Source organism: Calidris pugnax, unplaced genomic scaffold (genome assembly GCF_001431845.1).
Source record: "Calidris pugnax isolate Ruff unplaced genomic scaffold, ASM143184v1 scaffold373, whole genome shotgun sequence".
Classification (NCBI taxonomy): Eukaryota; Metazoa; Chordata; class Aves; order Charadriiformes; family Scolopacidae; genus Calidris; species Calidris pugnax.
This window is the reverse complement of record NW_015091220.1, coordinates 35,775-54,136: the sequence shown is the minus strand read 5'-3', so window position 1 is coordinate 54,136 and position 18,362 is coordinate 35,775. Positions and strand designations below refer to the sequence as shown.

The 18,362-nt window shown below is 40.2% G+C and overlaps 1 protein-coding gene across 1 annotated transcript in view; it reads left to right on the top strand.

Annotated features, from left to right (window-relative positions):
• DYRK4 (dual specificity tyrosine-(Y)-phosphorylation regulated kinase 4) overlaps positions 1-18,362 on the top strand; it is a 28,895-nt gene extending 10,533 nt beyond the window's left edge. Inside the window, exons 4-14 of the mRNA XM_014959832.1 lie at positions 4,358-4,493; positions 5,645-5,808; positions 6,190-6,326; positions 7,219-7,359; positions 9,196-9,334; positions 11,892-11,973; positions 12,685-12,857; positions 13,999-14,059; positions 14,628-14,757; positions 17,273-17,427; positions 17,866-18,362. Coding sequence (XP_014815318.1) covers positions 4,358-4,493; positions 5,645-5,808; positions 6,190-6,326; positions 7,219-7,359; positions 9,196-9,334; positions 11,892-11,973; positions 12,685-12,857; positions 13,999-14,059; positions 14,628-14,757; positions 17,273-17,427; positions 17,866-18,101 — 1,554 coding nt within the window. The 3' untranslated portion in view covers positions 18,102-18,362. The remainder of the gene's footprint in view (positions 1-4,357; positions 4,494-5,644; positions 5,809-6,189; positions 6,327-7,218; positions 7,360-9,195; positions 9,335-11,891; positions 11,974-12,684; positions 12,858-13,998; positions 14,060-14,627; positions 14,758-17,272; positions 17,428-17,865) is intronic.

Sequence of the window (18,362 nt, the reverse complement as noted above, 5' to 3'; positions counted from 1 at the left end):
CCCCTGTCTGAACACTCTTCTTATCCTCCTTTTCTCCCCAACAAAACAGGGACCTGCATTACTTACCATCACTACTCTGATCACTCCTTTCACCTTTCTTCTGCTTCAATACAGTCTCTTTATTGAGAGATTTCTCAGGTTCTATAGGGCTCTGATATCAAGTCTTTTCCTATTTATTGCAGTGGAAGTCCCCATATAATGCATTTTATACTTCGAATCTGGCAGCTTGCTACTACTACAAATTATTTAATTTAGCTAGGGGGACAAAGCTACAAAATGCAAAATAGCATTAATGATGAGGTGGAATGGGTTAGTCTCTAAAATACTTTAAATTTTCTTTAAAGCTTGGTTCTGTGGCCTTTTTAAGTCAAATCTGCAGTCAGTTCCTACAGAAGCCAATGATTAAGCTTTGCGTCTGAAAATGAACCATCCTCCCATTTTATTTTCTGTTAAAAGATTGAACCCAAGTGCTTTACAGAGGTGGGGTTTTATTTTATTTTATTTTAAAATGGAACTTACAGAATTCTCTAAGAAGCTGTGTAAGAAAGCCTTTTACTTGGCTTAGAAGTGCCAAGGGGACAATAAACACTTCAATCTAGAAAGCATGATTATGTGCTGTCATTTTTGGAGATCTTCTTTGTTTACTCTTCCTTAGCAATATCAGACCATTGCTGAATTGAGGGAGTGAGTACTGGAATGGGGGAAGAGTGGAGTTCTCAAGCTGGGGCTCAGCAGGATAGCAGTAGGACCAACCTGCAGCAGCACAGACCTGTGCTTGAGCTGTTCAAGTGGTGCCTCTCATACCTGGCTTACCTGCGTTTGTGGCAGTTAATATTGCAAAAAAAATAATTAGCAAGCATGGGAAGTGATTTTATTTTAAAACAAACCATTTTCACTTGCACTAACGTATTCTTAACCCAAAACTTACAACCACTGAGATGCATATATCCAGGTGGTACCAGCCATGCGACAACGTGGTGGACTACTGTTGCCCACCGGTTAGTCCATATCACCATGTGCTGGTTTTGAATATAGCTTTTGTGCTCTTCTGACACTGAGAGAGACTGATATTTTGTATTTCCATCCTGTCCGTTCCTATAAGTCCTCAGGACTTTCTCAAAGGATGAGGAATTATAAATAAATTAAGGAATGATTTAGATTGGATGGGACCTCCAGAAGACATCTATCCCAACCTCCTACTCCAAGCTGAGCAAACTTGGAGAAGGTTGCTCAGGGCCTTGTCCAGTTGGGTCCCAAATATCTCAAAGGATGGAGAGTCTGCCCAGCCCCAGGGAAACCTGTTGCAACAGTGAACCACTCTCATGATAAAAAAAGTTTCTCCTAGTATCTACTCAGCATTTCCTGGGTTGCAACTAGTATCCATTAGCGACATACCCATCTTGTCCTAGGACCACGCACCTCTGACTCCACAGCTTCTTAGGGAAACCTGTTGCAACAGTGAACCACTCTCATGATAAAAAAAGTTTCTCCTAGTATCTACTCAGCATTTCCTGGGTTGCAACTAGTATCCATTAGTGACATACCCGTTTTGTCCTAGGACCACGCACCTCTGTGAAGTCTGGCTTTGCTTTCTCTGTATCATCCTGTCAAGTAGCTGCTGCAGACAGCAGTAAGGTCACTCCTGAAGCTTCCTCTTCTGCAGGCTGAAAAAATATATTTCCTGCAGCTTCTCATTGTACATCATGTCCTCCAGGCTCCTGACCATCCCCTGAATTCACTCCAGTTGGTCCCTGTCTTTCTTGTCCTGGGAAACCTCAGACTAGACACAGTACTCCCAGCATGGTCTCACAAGGTCACCTCAGGGGGAGATCACTTCTCCCCCTCTACTGGCTATCCTCTCACTAGTATGGCCTGGGATGCGTTTGGCATTCTTTGCTACAGGAGCACAGTTGTTGTTCCATTTATCCAGTTCCATGTATCTCACTCTTTGGGCTTCAAGCATCCTGTAGGAGACAGTGTCACAGGTCTTGCTGAAGTCAAAGTATACAGCACCCACCGCTTTTCTCCCATTGGCCAAGCCTATGACATCAGCAGAGAAGGCAATCAAGTTGTTTAGATGCCATTTAATCACATCTTATGTTGACAAATCCATACTGAATGTTCCAAATAATTTTCTTGTCTTTCATTTCGTTGGAAGTGGCTTCCAAGAGGAATTGTTCCGTAGCCCTCCCAGGGACTGAGTTAAGGCTGGCCAACTGTAGTTCCCTGAAGCCTTTTTCTTGCCCTTTTTGAAGATAAGTGTGATGTTTGCCTTTTCCAAATGGTCAGGAGCTGTTCCTGATTGCCATCGACTTTCAAAGATGACAATCAACTACCTTGCAATGACATTGTCCAGTTCCTTCCACACCCTCAGGTGCATCCTGCAGACTTTGGTATGTCCAGCTACTTCAGTGGTCCCTATCTGTCTTCCTCTACTGCAGGTAATGCTTCTTTACACAAATGCTGCTTCTAGACTCAGGGACGTGGGAGGCCTGAGGGCAAAAGTTACCAGTTAAAAGCATTAAGTACCTTGGTCTTTTCCAAATCCTTGGTCAATAGGTGCCAAATTCCACTGGGAAGTGGGTTCACATTTCTCTTAGCCTTCCTTTTTTTTTGCTGGTGATGTACTTACAGAAACTGTTGTTATTAATTTTCATATCCCTTGCTAGCTGCAATTCTAGCTGAGCTTTGGCTTTCCTAAACACGCCTGCATGTTCAGGTACTGTCCCTTGTGTGTATCCCATATCACCCATCCCAGCTTCCAACTTTTTTTGCACTCCTTCCTGCATTTGTGCCTGTTCCCTTTTCATCCACGCTGGCCTTCAGCAATGTTTGCTTAACTTTCTGCATGTTGGAATGGGCTATACTTCTGCTATAAGGAGATTAACTTTGAAGATCAATGAGGTATCCTGCTTTCCTTTGCCCTCCAGGCTAGTCTAACATGGGTTTAGGATGAGAAGGTCCCTGAACAATCCAAAAGTTGCTTTCCTGAAGAACAGCATTTGTAGTTCTACTGCTTGTCTCACTCAGTTCTCTGAGGATTTTAAATTCCACAATCACTGCAACCAAAGCTGCATTTCCCCTGACCTTCACATCCTCAACCAGTTGTTCCTTGCATGTGAGTAACAGGTTCAGCAGCGCATCTCAGATCACCTGCATTAAGAACACAGTCCAGACATCTCCCAGAATGCTTTTGCCCCTTCAGCAGATATTGAGGTGACTGAATTACCCCATATGTATCAGGGCCTTTAGGCTGTGATGACTGTTCCCTAAGGTACCTAATTAAAAGGCATTCTCACTAGGTTGGCAAAGCTGTTTGCAGACGCTCTTGCCCTGCTTCATCAGATGGGTCCTGTTCCTGCTCAGCAGTTCTTGTTCCTTATCCTAGGGTGATAGAAGCCACAGCCCTCTCCACAGCTTCAGCCAGGTGTTTATCCACTGGATCCATTGTCTCCAGATGAGCCTTTTCCCCTCAATGAAGGGACTGAGGAGAACATGGCCTGGGCCCCCACACCCTACATCCTTGGATAAGATCACACTCTTCTGTCTCCTTCTTTGTCTCCTTTTTGTCTCTAAACCTCCATCATCTCTTTATGGCTTGATTCTGTGGCCTGTTCTTTGTTTTCCAGTTCTGGAAGGCCTGAGAATATACATGTGCTGCTGATATAGGTGACATCTGTATATTCTTTCTTCTGCAATTTGTTCCTTCAAGTGTTTCTGCACCCACACAGGCCTGTGCTTTCCCCATTCATACCGATCTTGATGCTTCTGTTGCAAATATCTATATGCACAGACCCAAACTGGTGTCCCTCCAGTTCTGTGGGCTGCACAAGCAATCTCAAGGATTTTAGCACAACTCTTCAGTGGATATGCCCACGTAGACATCTGAGATGAATATTGCCTATATTTCTCTCTTTCCTGCCCTCAGTACTCAGAAGACTGGACTCAGACACTTCCCTTGCTCGTGTGAGTTGCTGCAACTTAATCAAACCATGGCATTTTGTAGCATTTGTACAAAGTGAGTGCCCTTGCATTGAATGAACCTGGAAAATGAACTTCCTTCTTATATTTAGAGATTTATGTTTCCATAGTCTAATAGCCTCTAGTGCTATTGTCAGAATTTGCTTTCTGGGTAAGCAGGGTATTCTAATCCCAAAGCATCTTTGTTCTGTCTCAGCATGAAGTTGACACTCAACAAATCCAAAATAAATATTTTGCAGCTTTGTCTTTGGGAATGTAGCATTTTTCAATATTTTTTTGTATATATTTATACAATTACAGGTTAGCTGAATGTTCATTAAAATATCTGAAAGCAAAGTTTACCTTTGTTTTGTTTTGTTTTTTTTTTGCTTGGCAGGAAAACAGAAGTCAAGGCAATTTTTCCCAATTTAACTTTCCAGACGACCTTCCTGAAAGTGGTACCAGAGCCCAGAAAAAAACATCAGAACTGGAAAGCACCAGCATCCGTGTCAAACTGCCTATGACAGCTTCAGGTAGAACATGACAGAGAGTGCTAAAAAGACTCCCCACAGACAGGGAGCATATGCAGCCAGGATATGTGGTGACCAGAGGTCCCATGCTAAATGGTCTCCACAACATTTAATAAAGAGTTTGGAGGAAAGGAATACGGATGGGTTTGGTAATTTATAAAAATACTACTTGGGGATATATGCAATAGGAGAATGAATAGACTGACACAAATATATAAATGAGAGAAGCAGGTATTATACAAAAGAATGTATATTTGTCTAAGACTTATGACAGGTCATGTAGGTGAAAGCAATATTCTAGTACAGTGATAAAACACTTCACACTTGCTTGTAGCTGCATCACATTTTATCTATGTGGGCTAAATTGTATTTTTGGAGTTCTCACATCTAGAAAGTTTCTGGCAGAGTTAATCTATTTTTTGTCTAGGAAAAAAAAAAAAAAGTAGTGGCCTTTTTCTTTTAAATTACTTAGCATCTCTACATTTGGGGGTGAAGAGCTGCCACTGTTTAACAAAATACCCACGTGTGTGCCTAGAGAACGCTTTGATTTGCAATGCTACTGTCTGATTATTTATCTAGATTTAAATGATGTAAATGGAAGCATTAGGGTAGCTGAAATGTTTCTATGCAGGAGGAATCTGAACAGCACATTTGGGCCCCATCTAATTCCTAACCTTACGCATCTGAACTTGACATTTTCTATCAGAAAAATAAGTACTTGAAAGCTTTGGTTAACTAAAGTTTGCTGCCATTTTATAAATATGACAATCAAACCAATAATCATTTTTTATGTAAGCTATGAAGCTTGTTGAAGCAGATAGACAACAGATGGGATTTTCAAAAACATCTAGGTAACTTTGCTCAGAATCAAATAATTTTTACCTAAGCTTGCTTAAACGTCTTTCTGAAGGATGATGAATGTTTTGTTGAACATAATACTGTAAGTCAGAAAAAGAAACAAATTTGTGCAAAATGTCAACATTGTATCATCACAGAGATGTTGGTTGGAGGTGACCTCTAACAGTCATCTACTCAACCTCCTGCTCAAAGTGGCATACTCTACTGTAAAATGTTCCTTTATAAAAGCAATTTGCCATCAGCTGTCTGACGTTATTTATTTTGGGTTTTATATTCTTTCTTTTTTTCTGATTTAGAAGCCTTGAAGTATTTTAAAGACCAATTAACAGTCTATGAGCAAAAAGAAATTTTCAATTATACAGAGCTGTGGTTTCTTGGGCTGGAAGCTAAAAAGATTGAAGGTTTGCCTGAAACCCAGAATAATAATTGTTACGATGATGAGCATGGTTCCTACTTAAAGGTAAGTGGAAAAATTATGGTATTCATTTTCGGCTTTTCAGCTCAGTAAGTTTGTTGTGACAGTCAACTGTCTGCCAACTCTTAAGTGATCCATGTGAGATAAATGTTATTTCTATAAGATAAATATTCACATAGTGAAAACATCATTACCAATCACTTTAAAGCTCAGAAGAGAATCCTAAAGAGAGATCACTTTGTGTTTCATTCTGGATTGATGCAAGGTAGGTGGATTAATGAAGCATGCACTTGTTATTTTCTCTGTCACCCTTGTTTAATGTAGACTTCACTTGCTTCAAAGAAAGTAAACTCACACACATGAGATATTTTAAAGCCTGATCTTTGTTGTACTATCTGAAACTGAACTATTTGTTTTCTTTTGAAGGTTTTACATGACCACATTGCGTACCGATATGAAGTGTTGGAAGTGATTGGGAAAGGGTCATTTGGGCAAGTGGCTAAATGCTTGGATCATAAAACCAATGAATTAGTGGCATTGAAAATAATAAGGAATAAGAAAAGGTGAGACATCTGTTGACTTTAAATCAGGACAGTCAGCTCTTTGTTATATAGGCAGTGACAATCTGGGATAAACGTGAACAAAGCAAAATCAAACCCCCTGTACTTCAGACTTTCAGATTAGACACAGTGTGAAGACATTCACTAAACACAAAACAGAGTGAAGAAAGGTGATGACAGGGACTCAGAATTGGCCTGGACCCAGTGGAGACAATCTATGAAAGCAAGCACAGGTTTTCCAAACTTACACTCTGGCACAGTTTAAACCAGCCCTGCAAGATGGAGAGCCAAGAGCCTACATCTCCCCCTAAGACTCCAAAACCTCAGGAAGGTTCCAGTCGCTCATTTTAATATGAAAAATTCTACACTATGCTCCTAAGCAACTCTTTCTTGTTATATGACTGGTTACAATTTTTTTAGTTGAGTTTAGCTTGAACCAGAGTCAATGAAGCAGATGAGAATGATGCTGTTGACTCCAGCAATAGCTGTTCAGTTTTTCCCCCTCAGTGAACACTAGATGTAAAGATGCTCTTCAAAACTGACTGTCTCACTGTGGTTGGTGTGAAATATGGCCCTGTTCAAGAAAATGGAAGCTTTCCCATGGATTTTGAAACCACTAGGATTTTACTCTGGATGCTCATTTGAGACTGTTTTTCATTTAAATATTTTTTTCAGACAAGTCAAAAATAACTACTCTTAAATGCTATGTAAGGCCAGTATATTTAGACTAGGCAACAACCATAATGGATCAAAGTTACAGTATTTGACAGGTGTGAATGGTGAATTTTTAATCGGTGCCCCGAACGTTGAGTTTACAGTAAGATTGTTGTATTTGTATTGCCACAGTTGCTAGATTGAGTTAATGTTACCTTTCCCCTGTCCTGTGATATTTCAGATTTCACAGCCAGGCTTTGGTAGAAGTGAAGATCCTTGATGCTCTCCTGAAGAAGGACAAAGATGATACTCACAATATCATCCACATGAAGGAGTACTTCTACTTTCGCAATCACTTCTGTATTTCCTTCGAACTGCTGGGGTAAAGTATACTTTCCTTTACACAAATCTTAAGGAAGACTGTAGATCTTGTGCCTACAAGCTTTCATTTTTATGCTTTCTTTGGAGGAATTTGCTTCTTTTTATGTTACAAGAAAGGAATACTGTTTAAATACGGACTGCATAACTGAGTCTTTGGTAACCAAAGGTGAACCGAAAAAGCTCCTGTTCAGACTTCACACAATGACACGATCCATCCCTTATTTTCTGTGCTGTTTATTGAATTTTTCTTCCCTGAAAGACCTAAGGGAAGAAGAGTAAACCAATGAATTCATGACTGGTAAACTTTAGGGCATATAAACAATGTTAAATAATCCAAAAGTATGGCTGTTTCTTGCTTTCTATGAATGTACGCTGCAGGACACATCCTAGGAGGAATTTTGGAGAAATTTTAGGGAAGTGAGACTATTTATTCACCAGCCTCCTTGTAATAAGGGCATCAAACTGGGATTACAGAGGTTATCCATGGTTCCCCATCCCTTAAAGTAAAGCCTGCATTGCTGCACGTTACAGACCTTGCTGAAGATTAAGCACCATTTTGAAGGCTTGATCTCGAACAGACCTAAATACCTTGTGTTGCTGCATGTGAGTCTGTCACTCAGACACACAGAGATAAGAGTTGATTCCTTCTCTCCATGGAAAAAAACCAGACCATTTTTTTCAGGAAGCTGCTATGGAGACTTGTAGGAAAACGTTCATGGGATAGCCACTATGTTCAGATCTTTACAGAAGAGCTGAAGACTGGTTGTGATGTAAAAATAATTGCCTGGTGACATTTTTATTGCTTCTAAAATATAGTGAAAACTCCTTAATTTGTGAACATTCTTCTCCACCAAGCACTGCTAACTTCATTTACTTCTGAAGGAGTGGGCCTTGCCTGAGACCCGTGGATGCACAAGTGGAGAAGGCAGAAAGCTGCAGTTGTTTATGTCAGTGCAGATGCATGGGGTTCTGCTGAGGACACCTCTGGAGATCATACTGCTGAGGACAAGCTTGTGCATCCCTTCAATAGTCACCATCCCTGTGGCCATTTCCTCCTCCAAAGAATGACCAAACATTGAGCACTCTGTACTTGTCAGGGAGCACCCCAGGCTGGGGGCTCCCTGGGGCTCTGGCATGGGGAGCTATGGGGGCTCCATCAGGACAGGACCTGGAGGCAGCTGGAGGGCAACATTCACATGTTGCCAAGCACCCTTGGCAGAAGTTAACAACATCTAGAAGGAGCTAAGATATGATGGTGACAGGAGAGATATAAAAAAAACCTAACGAGACCTGGAATTATGGGGGAGAAGGAGCTAAGATATGATGGTGACAGGAGGGATATAAAAAAACCTAACGAGACCTGGATTTATTTATCTAGAAAGATCTACTGCTGGTTAAAGACTCTTTAGACAAAAACAGTTTACACAAGGTGCCAAAGCAAAGATAAACGAGAGAGGACGGTATTAAAGAAAATTTGTTTCTCAGTTCCTGAAGGGTAGTTGTACTTGGTGATCAACAGCACAGCTGCATAATATAGCATTGAGTTTAGCAAGCAAACAAGTCCTCTGACATGTCCTCTTTAGATCTGGAGGCTCAGGGAGGTGTTTGTGCATATTACGTGCAGAACAGCATTCTCAAGGAGGAAAATAGCTAAATCATTTTCTTCTGCGTGAGTCCTCCATCATGTAGGAAGATATAAATACTCTCTTCCTGCTGTAGGAAGGCTAAATACTCTCTTAATGTACTGTAAACTAATCATGCCTTTAAAAATAAGTTCCTAAATCTTTTTTTTTCTGCTTTCTGTCTTCTTCTTCTTCCACCTCCACAACCCCCGCAGCATAAATTTGTATGAGTTGATCAAAAAGAACAATTTCCAAGGTTTCAGTTTGCCTTTAATTCGACACTTCACTCAGTGTGTGCTGAGATGTTTACAAGTGCTCTACCAGGAAAGAATCATTCACTGTGATCTGAAGCCTGTAAGTACAGTCATTTCATAACCTGTTAATCTGTAAAGAGTACATAAACTTCATCCTGGTTTTTATTGATCGAGAGGAGGAATCCTTAAAACTCAGTAGGGTATTTGTACAGAAGCTATAGTTTATTTCAGACTGTATTAGTAGTAGAGTCAAGTGATTCTTTCCATTGATTCAGTTCATTCACTGCAGTGTTAGACATGATTATCTGGTTGCCAAAATGTATGCAAATGAGAATCAAATTACTTTTTGCTTAGAGAAGGAAAAACGTACTTGTGAAATTAAATATTTCAATATGAGGAACATTATAATGCAAGGACATATTCCCAAGGCAGTGCCTGTTCCAGGTTATCCTGTTACATCCTTTTAATTTCATATGCAGAACTATAAAATTAGGCAGCCTAGTAAATGATAAAGCACTTCTACAGTACAGTATTTAGGGCGCTCACTTGTTTCTGGAGGAATACCTGTGATCCAATTCCTGCAGCTAGATCTGCTAAGCATTCATGCTGGGTGAAGCATTTCCATTCTCCTAATGCCCCAGTCTTAAATTTTTGCAATTTTCTGAGATTTCTATTTAATTCTATTTTCATTTCAGGTGAACATTTGTCTTGATTTATGTTTCAAAACCGCAAATGAACCAATAAATTATTAATAAATATTATTATTAATTATTATATATTTATTTATATATAAATAAATTTGCTCTCAAGTAAAAATGCTAAGCCTGAAAATCTGCTTTCACTTGGCTTAATGTATCTCAACTCAGAAGTCTGGAGAGTTACATACTGTCTGTACCCATTGTCTTGCAAACATCTTTGCCAGACCAGTTTGCAATGAGAAGTGAAGGCTTGCAAGATAATCAAAATATCTTAATGAGAAACAATTGGCCCAAGAGGAAATCTGTTTCCAGGCACTCACTGACAAGGAATGAGGTTGGCAAGATCAATGAGTGTAGTATGCATTTAAACAGAGTAACATATTAGTGACCATTTAGTGAATTAACTAAAGGAGAAGTTTGTTCTCATTCTACAATTGTATACACTTTCATGAATTTAATTTGTGTTGCTTGAAACCCACATCTGTTATTCCATCTGCCTCCTATGATATTTCTCAACATAAGGTAGAGTATGGAGCTTCTCTGCACTACATGCTAGGTAATTACTGCCCTCCAAAACCTGCTTTTGTATTTAATTAGCTCCCTTGCATTGAGAGAGATTCAGTATTAGAGAGAGAGTCCTACCATGAGCATGAAGGAATAGCTAGCTGCAGAGAGAGGATGCTTCCTCCCATGACAGAACCCAAGAGCACTTGGGTAGTGGAAGTCAGTCCTTGCCTTGACTTTGACCAGAAGCAGCAGTTTCTCCCTCCTGTCACACACAGAATTTCCTTACGAGTCTACTAATTACCCAAGAAACTGCTTTATCAGTTTGGCATGGGAATTGCTCAGTCCTTCAAAGCTTTGATGCTTTCTCCCTCCTGTCACACACAGAATTTCCTACTAATTACCCGAGAAACTGCTTTATCAGTTTGGCATGGGGATTGCTCAGTCCTTCAAAGCTTTGATGTATGATCACTTTAAAACTGGTTGATAAAGGTAGCCATCTCATTGCTGAGAAGTGGAGAAGACTGTGTGTTTAGAAAGGAAACCACAGGATATCCTTGATTTACATAGATTTTTAATGATAAAATTCAGCTCTCCAGAAGAGAGCTAATAGGCTATGTGTACTCATCAGTGCAAGTATTTATGAGCTAGCTGTTTAAGAATCATCACTTCTCAGGCTGGAGTCGTTGGCACACAGTGCTGCACCCAGCAAATAATCCACAGGGCCCCAGCATTTCTGCTCATCACGGCCTTGGGATCTTTGCATCACGCTGTTGTGAGGTGGGGAGAGGTGTGCTCACAGCGAGTCCCCAGCAGGTTGAAAGCAAACGAGGGAAAAATTGTGAAGTACAACTCGTTCATGGGACTGGGGCTTTCTGTGTGGTTACAAAAGGATGATTCTGGTTAATTTAGCAGAGCACACAAGCAGATGCGGTTTGCCTTTTACTAGATTAACAACAATGAGTTTTGGGGAGCTCAGTCTGCTCACAGAGCAAGCAATCTCACTGGCTGGTGCCTTGATAGCACCACACACTGCACAGTGCATTGGCTTGGATTGAATGTAAGGGACTAGTGTCCTGGTCTAGCTAACCTTCAAATTTACAAATCTGCCCTCTGCATAGCTTAATTGCATATTATTGGATGACTACCTTGATAGCACCACACACTGCACAGTGCATTGGCTTGGATTGAATGTAAGGGACTAGTGTCCTGGTCTAGCTAACCTTCAAACTGGGTACCTTTACAAATCTCCCCTCTGCTTAGGTTAATTGCATATTATTGGATGACTGCACAATAGCAAATGCATTCCCAAGGAAGTCAAAGTTCTAAGCTTTTATTATGCAAATAAGTGTAAACTCATTGTGTTATGCTCATTGCTTCTTTTCCAAAGTATTCACTAACCTAATGTGGTGTTAAACCCCTTTTTTCCCTGTGATTTTTTTTTTTCCTCTTTAGGAGAACATATTATTGTACCACAAAGGCCAAGGTTCAGTTAAAGTTATTGATTTTGGATCAAGCTGCTATGAACACCAAAGAGGTTTGCAGAAAAGTCAAGTTGATGTAATTTTCTTAATAACCTTTCTTAATTTTAAAAAAATGTGGAAAAACTATTTATTTGATTGAGCTAATCATAGTATCGCTTAGGTCAGAAAAGACCTTCAAGTTTATAGAATTAATCCATAAACTTAGCATCGCCAAGTCTACCACTAAACCATGTCCCTAAGCACCACACCTACATGGCTTTGAAATATCTTCAGGGATGGTGACTCAACTATTTGCTATGATGAGTCCCCAATCTTGGAATGAGATCTTTTGACATCTGCTATGGGGCTATAATGCATTAATGGGGAAATCAGAAGGCAGTAGGAGATGTTCCTTAGGTATCAGTGAAACCAGTATTTTCTACAGTTCAAGCCTGTGATAATGAAGAAATGTTGATTGATGCGAGGGGAAGACCTCCAAATAGGAAAATGAACATGGAGTTAGCTGAATCACGGCATAAATAGAATAATTTCTTCCAATAAAACTTGCTGAAGGACAATTTCCACATAGAATAGTGGAACCCACTGATTTTAGGATAGAATTAGAAAAGGTTTTCAGAGCCTACGTGAGCAAACCCTTAATGGCAGGTAATGGATAGAGTAGAAATACCTGAACATGTATTTCACTTTTCTGTGAAATCTGGAATCAACGCTTCTGTGCCATTTCTGATATTTTGATTCTTGTGTAATTTTCTGTTTTGATATAGTGTACACCTATGTTCAGAGCCGGTTTTATCGCTCGCCTGAAGTGATTCTTGGTCATCCTTATGCTATGGCTGTTGATATGTGGAGCTTAGGCTGTATCATAGCTGAGCTTCACACAGGCTACCCGCTGTTTCCAGGGGAAAATGAAGTTGACCAACTTGCCTGCATCATGGAGGTAACTTTTGGGATTGTCTTTTGAATTACATACTCATTTGATAAACTACACTGCCAGAAACAAAGAGAAATGACAAGAGATGATGAAGTATATTTGTCTATGGGCTGGCCTTCTAGAGGGAGGTTTATGACAGCTGAAGGGCTCTTTGGAAGGATGGGCTCTAATGCAAAACTATTATTTCCATTTCATGTGCCAAACACTGCTTTGTACACTCATTGTCTTGCTTCTGAAGGACACATATTATAATCTGGTCTAAATTTGTATGGACAAGTTAGAACAGAAGAAGCATATCTAAGGGAAAGGAAAAGCAGTTATAACAGACTCATCTTCTCCAATATATGTAGGTTAAATTGGATTTCCTTAGTCCAAACTCCTGCTGAGAGAGATATTTTTGCTAGCATTTGGTTAGTCAGCTGTGTCTAGCAAGTCTTGAAAACCTCAAAATCTTGAGTGGAAACTCTCTGGGTGACCTGCTCAACTCCTGCTCTACTCTCCTGGTGAAAAAGTTTTTCCAAATAGTCACCCTGAACTTCTCAAGCCACAATTTGTAGATATTGCCCCTTCTTACACTGTCTGCCCCTGCAAAGAAGTTTGGCTCTGTCAGCTTTGTAACTGTTCATCAAAGAGCTTTATGAATGTACTGTGGCATCTGATACCTCAGATCACCTGCCCACTGCAAATGTTAGAATAGGTGCAAAACTGACCCATGAAAGCAAGTTGCTTAGATAGTCTATGCCAATCACAAAACTGCAACTTGGTGTTGAACTCAGCCCTAAATTCTGATCCTTATACTGCTGCGTTAGTTTGTACAAGATTTTTCAAAGACAGCATCTCTCCATGTTGCCTCCTACACGTGTCATTAACAGAGATGCTTGTCCTAAGGGTCATCTGTGGTAGTGAGGATTCTAGTGTCATCCCTTATAAGATCACTTTTTCTATGTAAAAAACCTTTAAGGAATGCCTTATTTGCTTCCACAATGAATGGCACAAAAGGAAATGGTTTATAGACATTTCACAGTCAACTCCTACATCCAGCTTCTGTCCATATAGAAGGGGGTGAAATATCTCATCTCTCCTGACAGTCACTATGTATGTTTGTGAAATGAAGAGTAACTTCATGAATTCATGTTCTGTGTTGAAGGTATTGGGTCTTCCACCAGCTGATTTTATCCAGGCTGCATCAAGGAAGCGAACGTTCTTTGGTAACTCCTTCTGATTGTTTGTCCTTGTGGAATTCCTTCCTGCCAGTTAATCCCTAGTTAATATTACTGGTAGAGAATGGTAGAGGGTACTGGTAGAGGGTAAGAGAAGCTTAGCTGCTTCTTAGCTGACAAAACTTCTTTCAGGAAGAGATATGAAAAAGAAGAAATGGGGAACATGAAGCTACAAATGAACCTGGCGCTGCACTTTTCATGTTTTATGGACCTCTCGTTGCCAAAGTGATAGGGAAGGGATTGGGAAATCCATTCTGCTGTTACTCCTTAAAAATATTATTGCTGAAAGTGGGCTTTGGGAACTAATTTGGATTAAGTTAATTTCTCTGGGTATCATTTGTTTTTGGAAATTACACAAAACAAGCAAAAGAACGTGGTGTAGGATGCAATCTCTAGGATGCAACCAATATTGTTTGCCACAATGCTGGCAGACTATCAAGCCAACAGGGCAAAACTGGAGTTAGTGGGATGGATATGGGTACTGTTTTTGCAACTCTGTTATAGATTTGGTGAGGATTTTAAACATATATTTTGAGCATGTCTTTGTTTTTTTAAGATTCCAAAGGTTTTCCTAAATCCATAACTAACAGCAAGGGAAAAACGAGATGCCCAGACTCCAAGGATCTAAGCACAGTACTGAAAACCCATGATGCTGGTTTCTTGGACTTTCTGAAAGGATGTCTTATGTGAGTTCATAATTTTGACTTATATGCAGCAGGCTAGTTTTGACTTTGCTTTCATTCTCTTGTGCCTTTAAAATCTTTGTATCTGCTGGGGCCTTTTGGTGTGGTGTTTTGGGTTTCTTGTTTTCTTGTTTCACACTGACAGTGAGAGCTTCAGTGGTAAAGTGGGGGAAGAGAGACGTGATTTGGCAGATGGTTGCTAATGAGGTTTACTCATCCAGCAAACTGAAAGACTAAGAATGCAGGAACAAACTTTTGTCTGGTTGCCTTAAATACTGACCTCTTGCATAGGTGCAGTAAGGCTTTCTCGGTGAGCTTGGATCTTAATTTGTACTCTGTAATGGTAGCAGAAGCTGGTCCCATACCTTTTCCAGTGTTACCTATGTCTTATGCAAGGCTAATATTTTGTGTCTGTTTTAGCACTGAACTATAAGTTGCTTTCTAGCAGTGCAATAGTGCTTTGCTAAAGAAATCCATGCTAAGACCAGGCTGGATGGGGCTTGGAGCAACCTGGTCTGGTGGGAGGTGTCCCTGCCCAGGACAGGGGGGTTGGAATTAGATGATCTTTAAGGTCCCATCTAACTCTAACCATTCTGTGATGCTATGATTCTAACTTGTGGTTAGATATATTAAAAAAAAAACAAACAACCATCTCTCTGTTTCACAATAAGGTCGCTTTTAATGTTCTCTGCTTGCTAAATCTGTATGAATCATTGATCCATTTTTGTTTGCTGGCTGAATCAGAACATTTAGGAAACAATTTCAGTGAAGCAAAAGAACCTGTAAATGAGTCATTTCAGGTCACACAGAAAAAAATGTTGTCTGTTTAGATTGTTTAAATTTTCAAAGGAATGAAGTAAGGTTTGAAATTAAAACTCTTTTTGAGACAAAAAAGAATTGAACTATTTTCAGTTTCAATTCAGTGTCAATTTGTGTCTGTCCAAAGCAGCTTGATACGTTTGCCATGACTTCACAAATAGTTTCATTCAACTTGTATGCACCTGTTTTGTGGATAAAACCGTCAGACCAAAAAAAAAAATAATTCGATCAGCTCTTGTGATGACAAGTATATCTTTTTTTCCTATATTACTTCTGTACAGTTCTGGACAGCACTGAGATTAGACAAAATAGAATTAAATAGTCTGCCACACGTGTAGGGATTATTAACAGAAATCTTAGGACTGATATGAATCAACTGGAGGACTGATATGAAGCAACTGCTGGAGAGGCTACAGCAGAGGGCTACAAAGATGATCAAGGGACTAGAACATCTCTCTTACAAGGAAAGGCTTGGGTCTTTTTAGACATTCCAAACCTGCCTGGACACGTTCCTGTCTACAGCAGAGGGCTACAAAGATGATCAAGGGACTAGAACATCTCTCTTACAAGGAAATGCTTGGTTCTTTTTAGACATTCCAAACCTGCCTGGACACGTTCCTGTGCAACCTGCTCTGGGTGGACCTGCTTTGGCAGGGGGTTGGACTAGATGATCTCTGGAGGTCCCTTCCAACCTCATGTGATTCTGTGATTCTGTAATGCAGTATGAGTGAAAATATATGTGTGTTTAAGCACTGGGAGAAACAGTAGAACAAGGGTTGAAAGAATGGTGTCTATTGGTAACAAAGGACAGTGCTCCCACCTGTAGAACCAGGGAGTGTGTTGTCACACAGCCAGAAAGCCTGCACACTGGTGAGACCACAGCACAGGTGACCAGCAGTGAAAAATCTCAAAGCTCACAGCAATTGCCTGGCGACAAGGGTGCAGATATCACATATGCTGTTCATTTTCCTGTTAGCCCAAAAGGAAAACAAAGATATATTCCAAAATACAAGGAAAAATAGACATGAGTAGATATCTTACCTAGCCGTTATGGAGACTGAAGTCAGGAAGGTTCTGATCCAAAGGACCATGCCCAGTGGCTGACAACCCTCATCCTGAGTGACAGAAAAGTGGTCTTGTCCAGAACACTCGGTACTTGTGACTACGTGGGTGTGAGGATTGAATGAATGAAGTCAGTGCATAGATTTTGCAAAAAAAACCCCACCTTTCATTTCCATAATAAGATCTTACGTGAGTTTTGTTACATTAAGTCTCTACATTAGTTTCAGGTGCAGTTAAATTAGGTAAGACATACCTTTTAAAGAATTACCCTGCATCTCATTTATTTTCCTTACCTGGGAGCTTGCATTGACAGAAGGTGAAAACCTTGAAGCCATTATTGAGTAGGGTCCCATGCCTTGTAACCCTGTGAACTGTGTATTGAAATTGGTTCGATGCCGCAGAGGGTTTGATCAGCAAAGTACACAGTGCTGGAGTAAATAAAAAGTTTAGAAGGATGGAGATCACATACGATTTTTTCTTGTTTTCAGTTAAAATTCTTTTGTTGTAAAAAATGTCCTCATGAAATGACTTTCAGAAGACAATACTGAATCTTTTGGCTTAAACTGAATCTTTTGGCTTAAACTGACTTTCATTCAGAGCTACTGTTAAATAACTATTTGTCTACCATGGCTTTAAGGTGGGAACCTGCCCTGCGCATGACTCCGGATGAAGCAATGAGGCATGCATGGATCCAGGAGCCAAAAACATACAGAGCAAAACAGAAAACACAGACTTCAAGGAACCTGAGTGACAGCGCTCTCTCTACACCAGAAAAGAAAAAAGAGGATATTCGTAAGCATGTGCTACCTGGAGAACTAAGTGCATTTATATCAGTGTTCAGTATTTCTTTATATTTAATATCATCTGTCTGAAGTAAGGTGAGGGGATGGCACACAGTGTGCAGGTAATGGATGGGGTGGATAGAGCCACTGTTTCTCACTTCTGTAGAAACCCATTACTTATGTTTTATAGCGGCTTCCAGCAAGAAGACTGGCAGTACTAAAGCTTCACATAGAAAGATCTTTTCCCTACCAACAGCAAAATAATTGTGGTATCTGTCACCACACCATAGTGCGCTTGACTTTCAGAGCAAACAAACACATCAGTTGTGGTTGTAAGACCCCAGAGAAAATTTTCAATTGATTTTTTGTCAATTTGTGGCGATCGTGTGTTTTATCTGCCGCGAAGTCTGCAGTCTTACCCTCCCATTTTGTTTATTTATTGTTACAGAAAATATCTGGAAAGATACGGCTGACACACTGAAAAGTGAACTGGCTGAAAGACTGACTCCCCCTGTGCCCTCCACAGGCACAACAGACAACGATGTGCAGAACACATGGAAACATGCTCTTCCAGAGAAACACTTGGAGACCCAGATGGAAAAGCCTATAAAAAATGACCAAGCAGAACACAGTGGTGAAACAGCTCTTCCAAAAAATTCTCTTTTTTTCCCTCCAATTAAGTAATACACAGCACAAATGATGATTGCTTCAGCTGCATACTTGGTATATTTTGTAGGTATTTTTTGTACTCAGGAATATAAGCTGTATCTGTCTGTACATGGGCTGTGCACATTGTAAGTACATTCAATGTTCGTTTTACCTTGAAATAGTCCAGACGACCAAAACAGAATTTCAAATTAATTCCTTTTCCTCATCTACATCCCCGTCGTGATCAGACATCCTTCACAACCAGCAGCAATAAAATGGAGACTGTAGAGGTGGAGA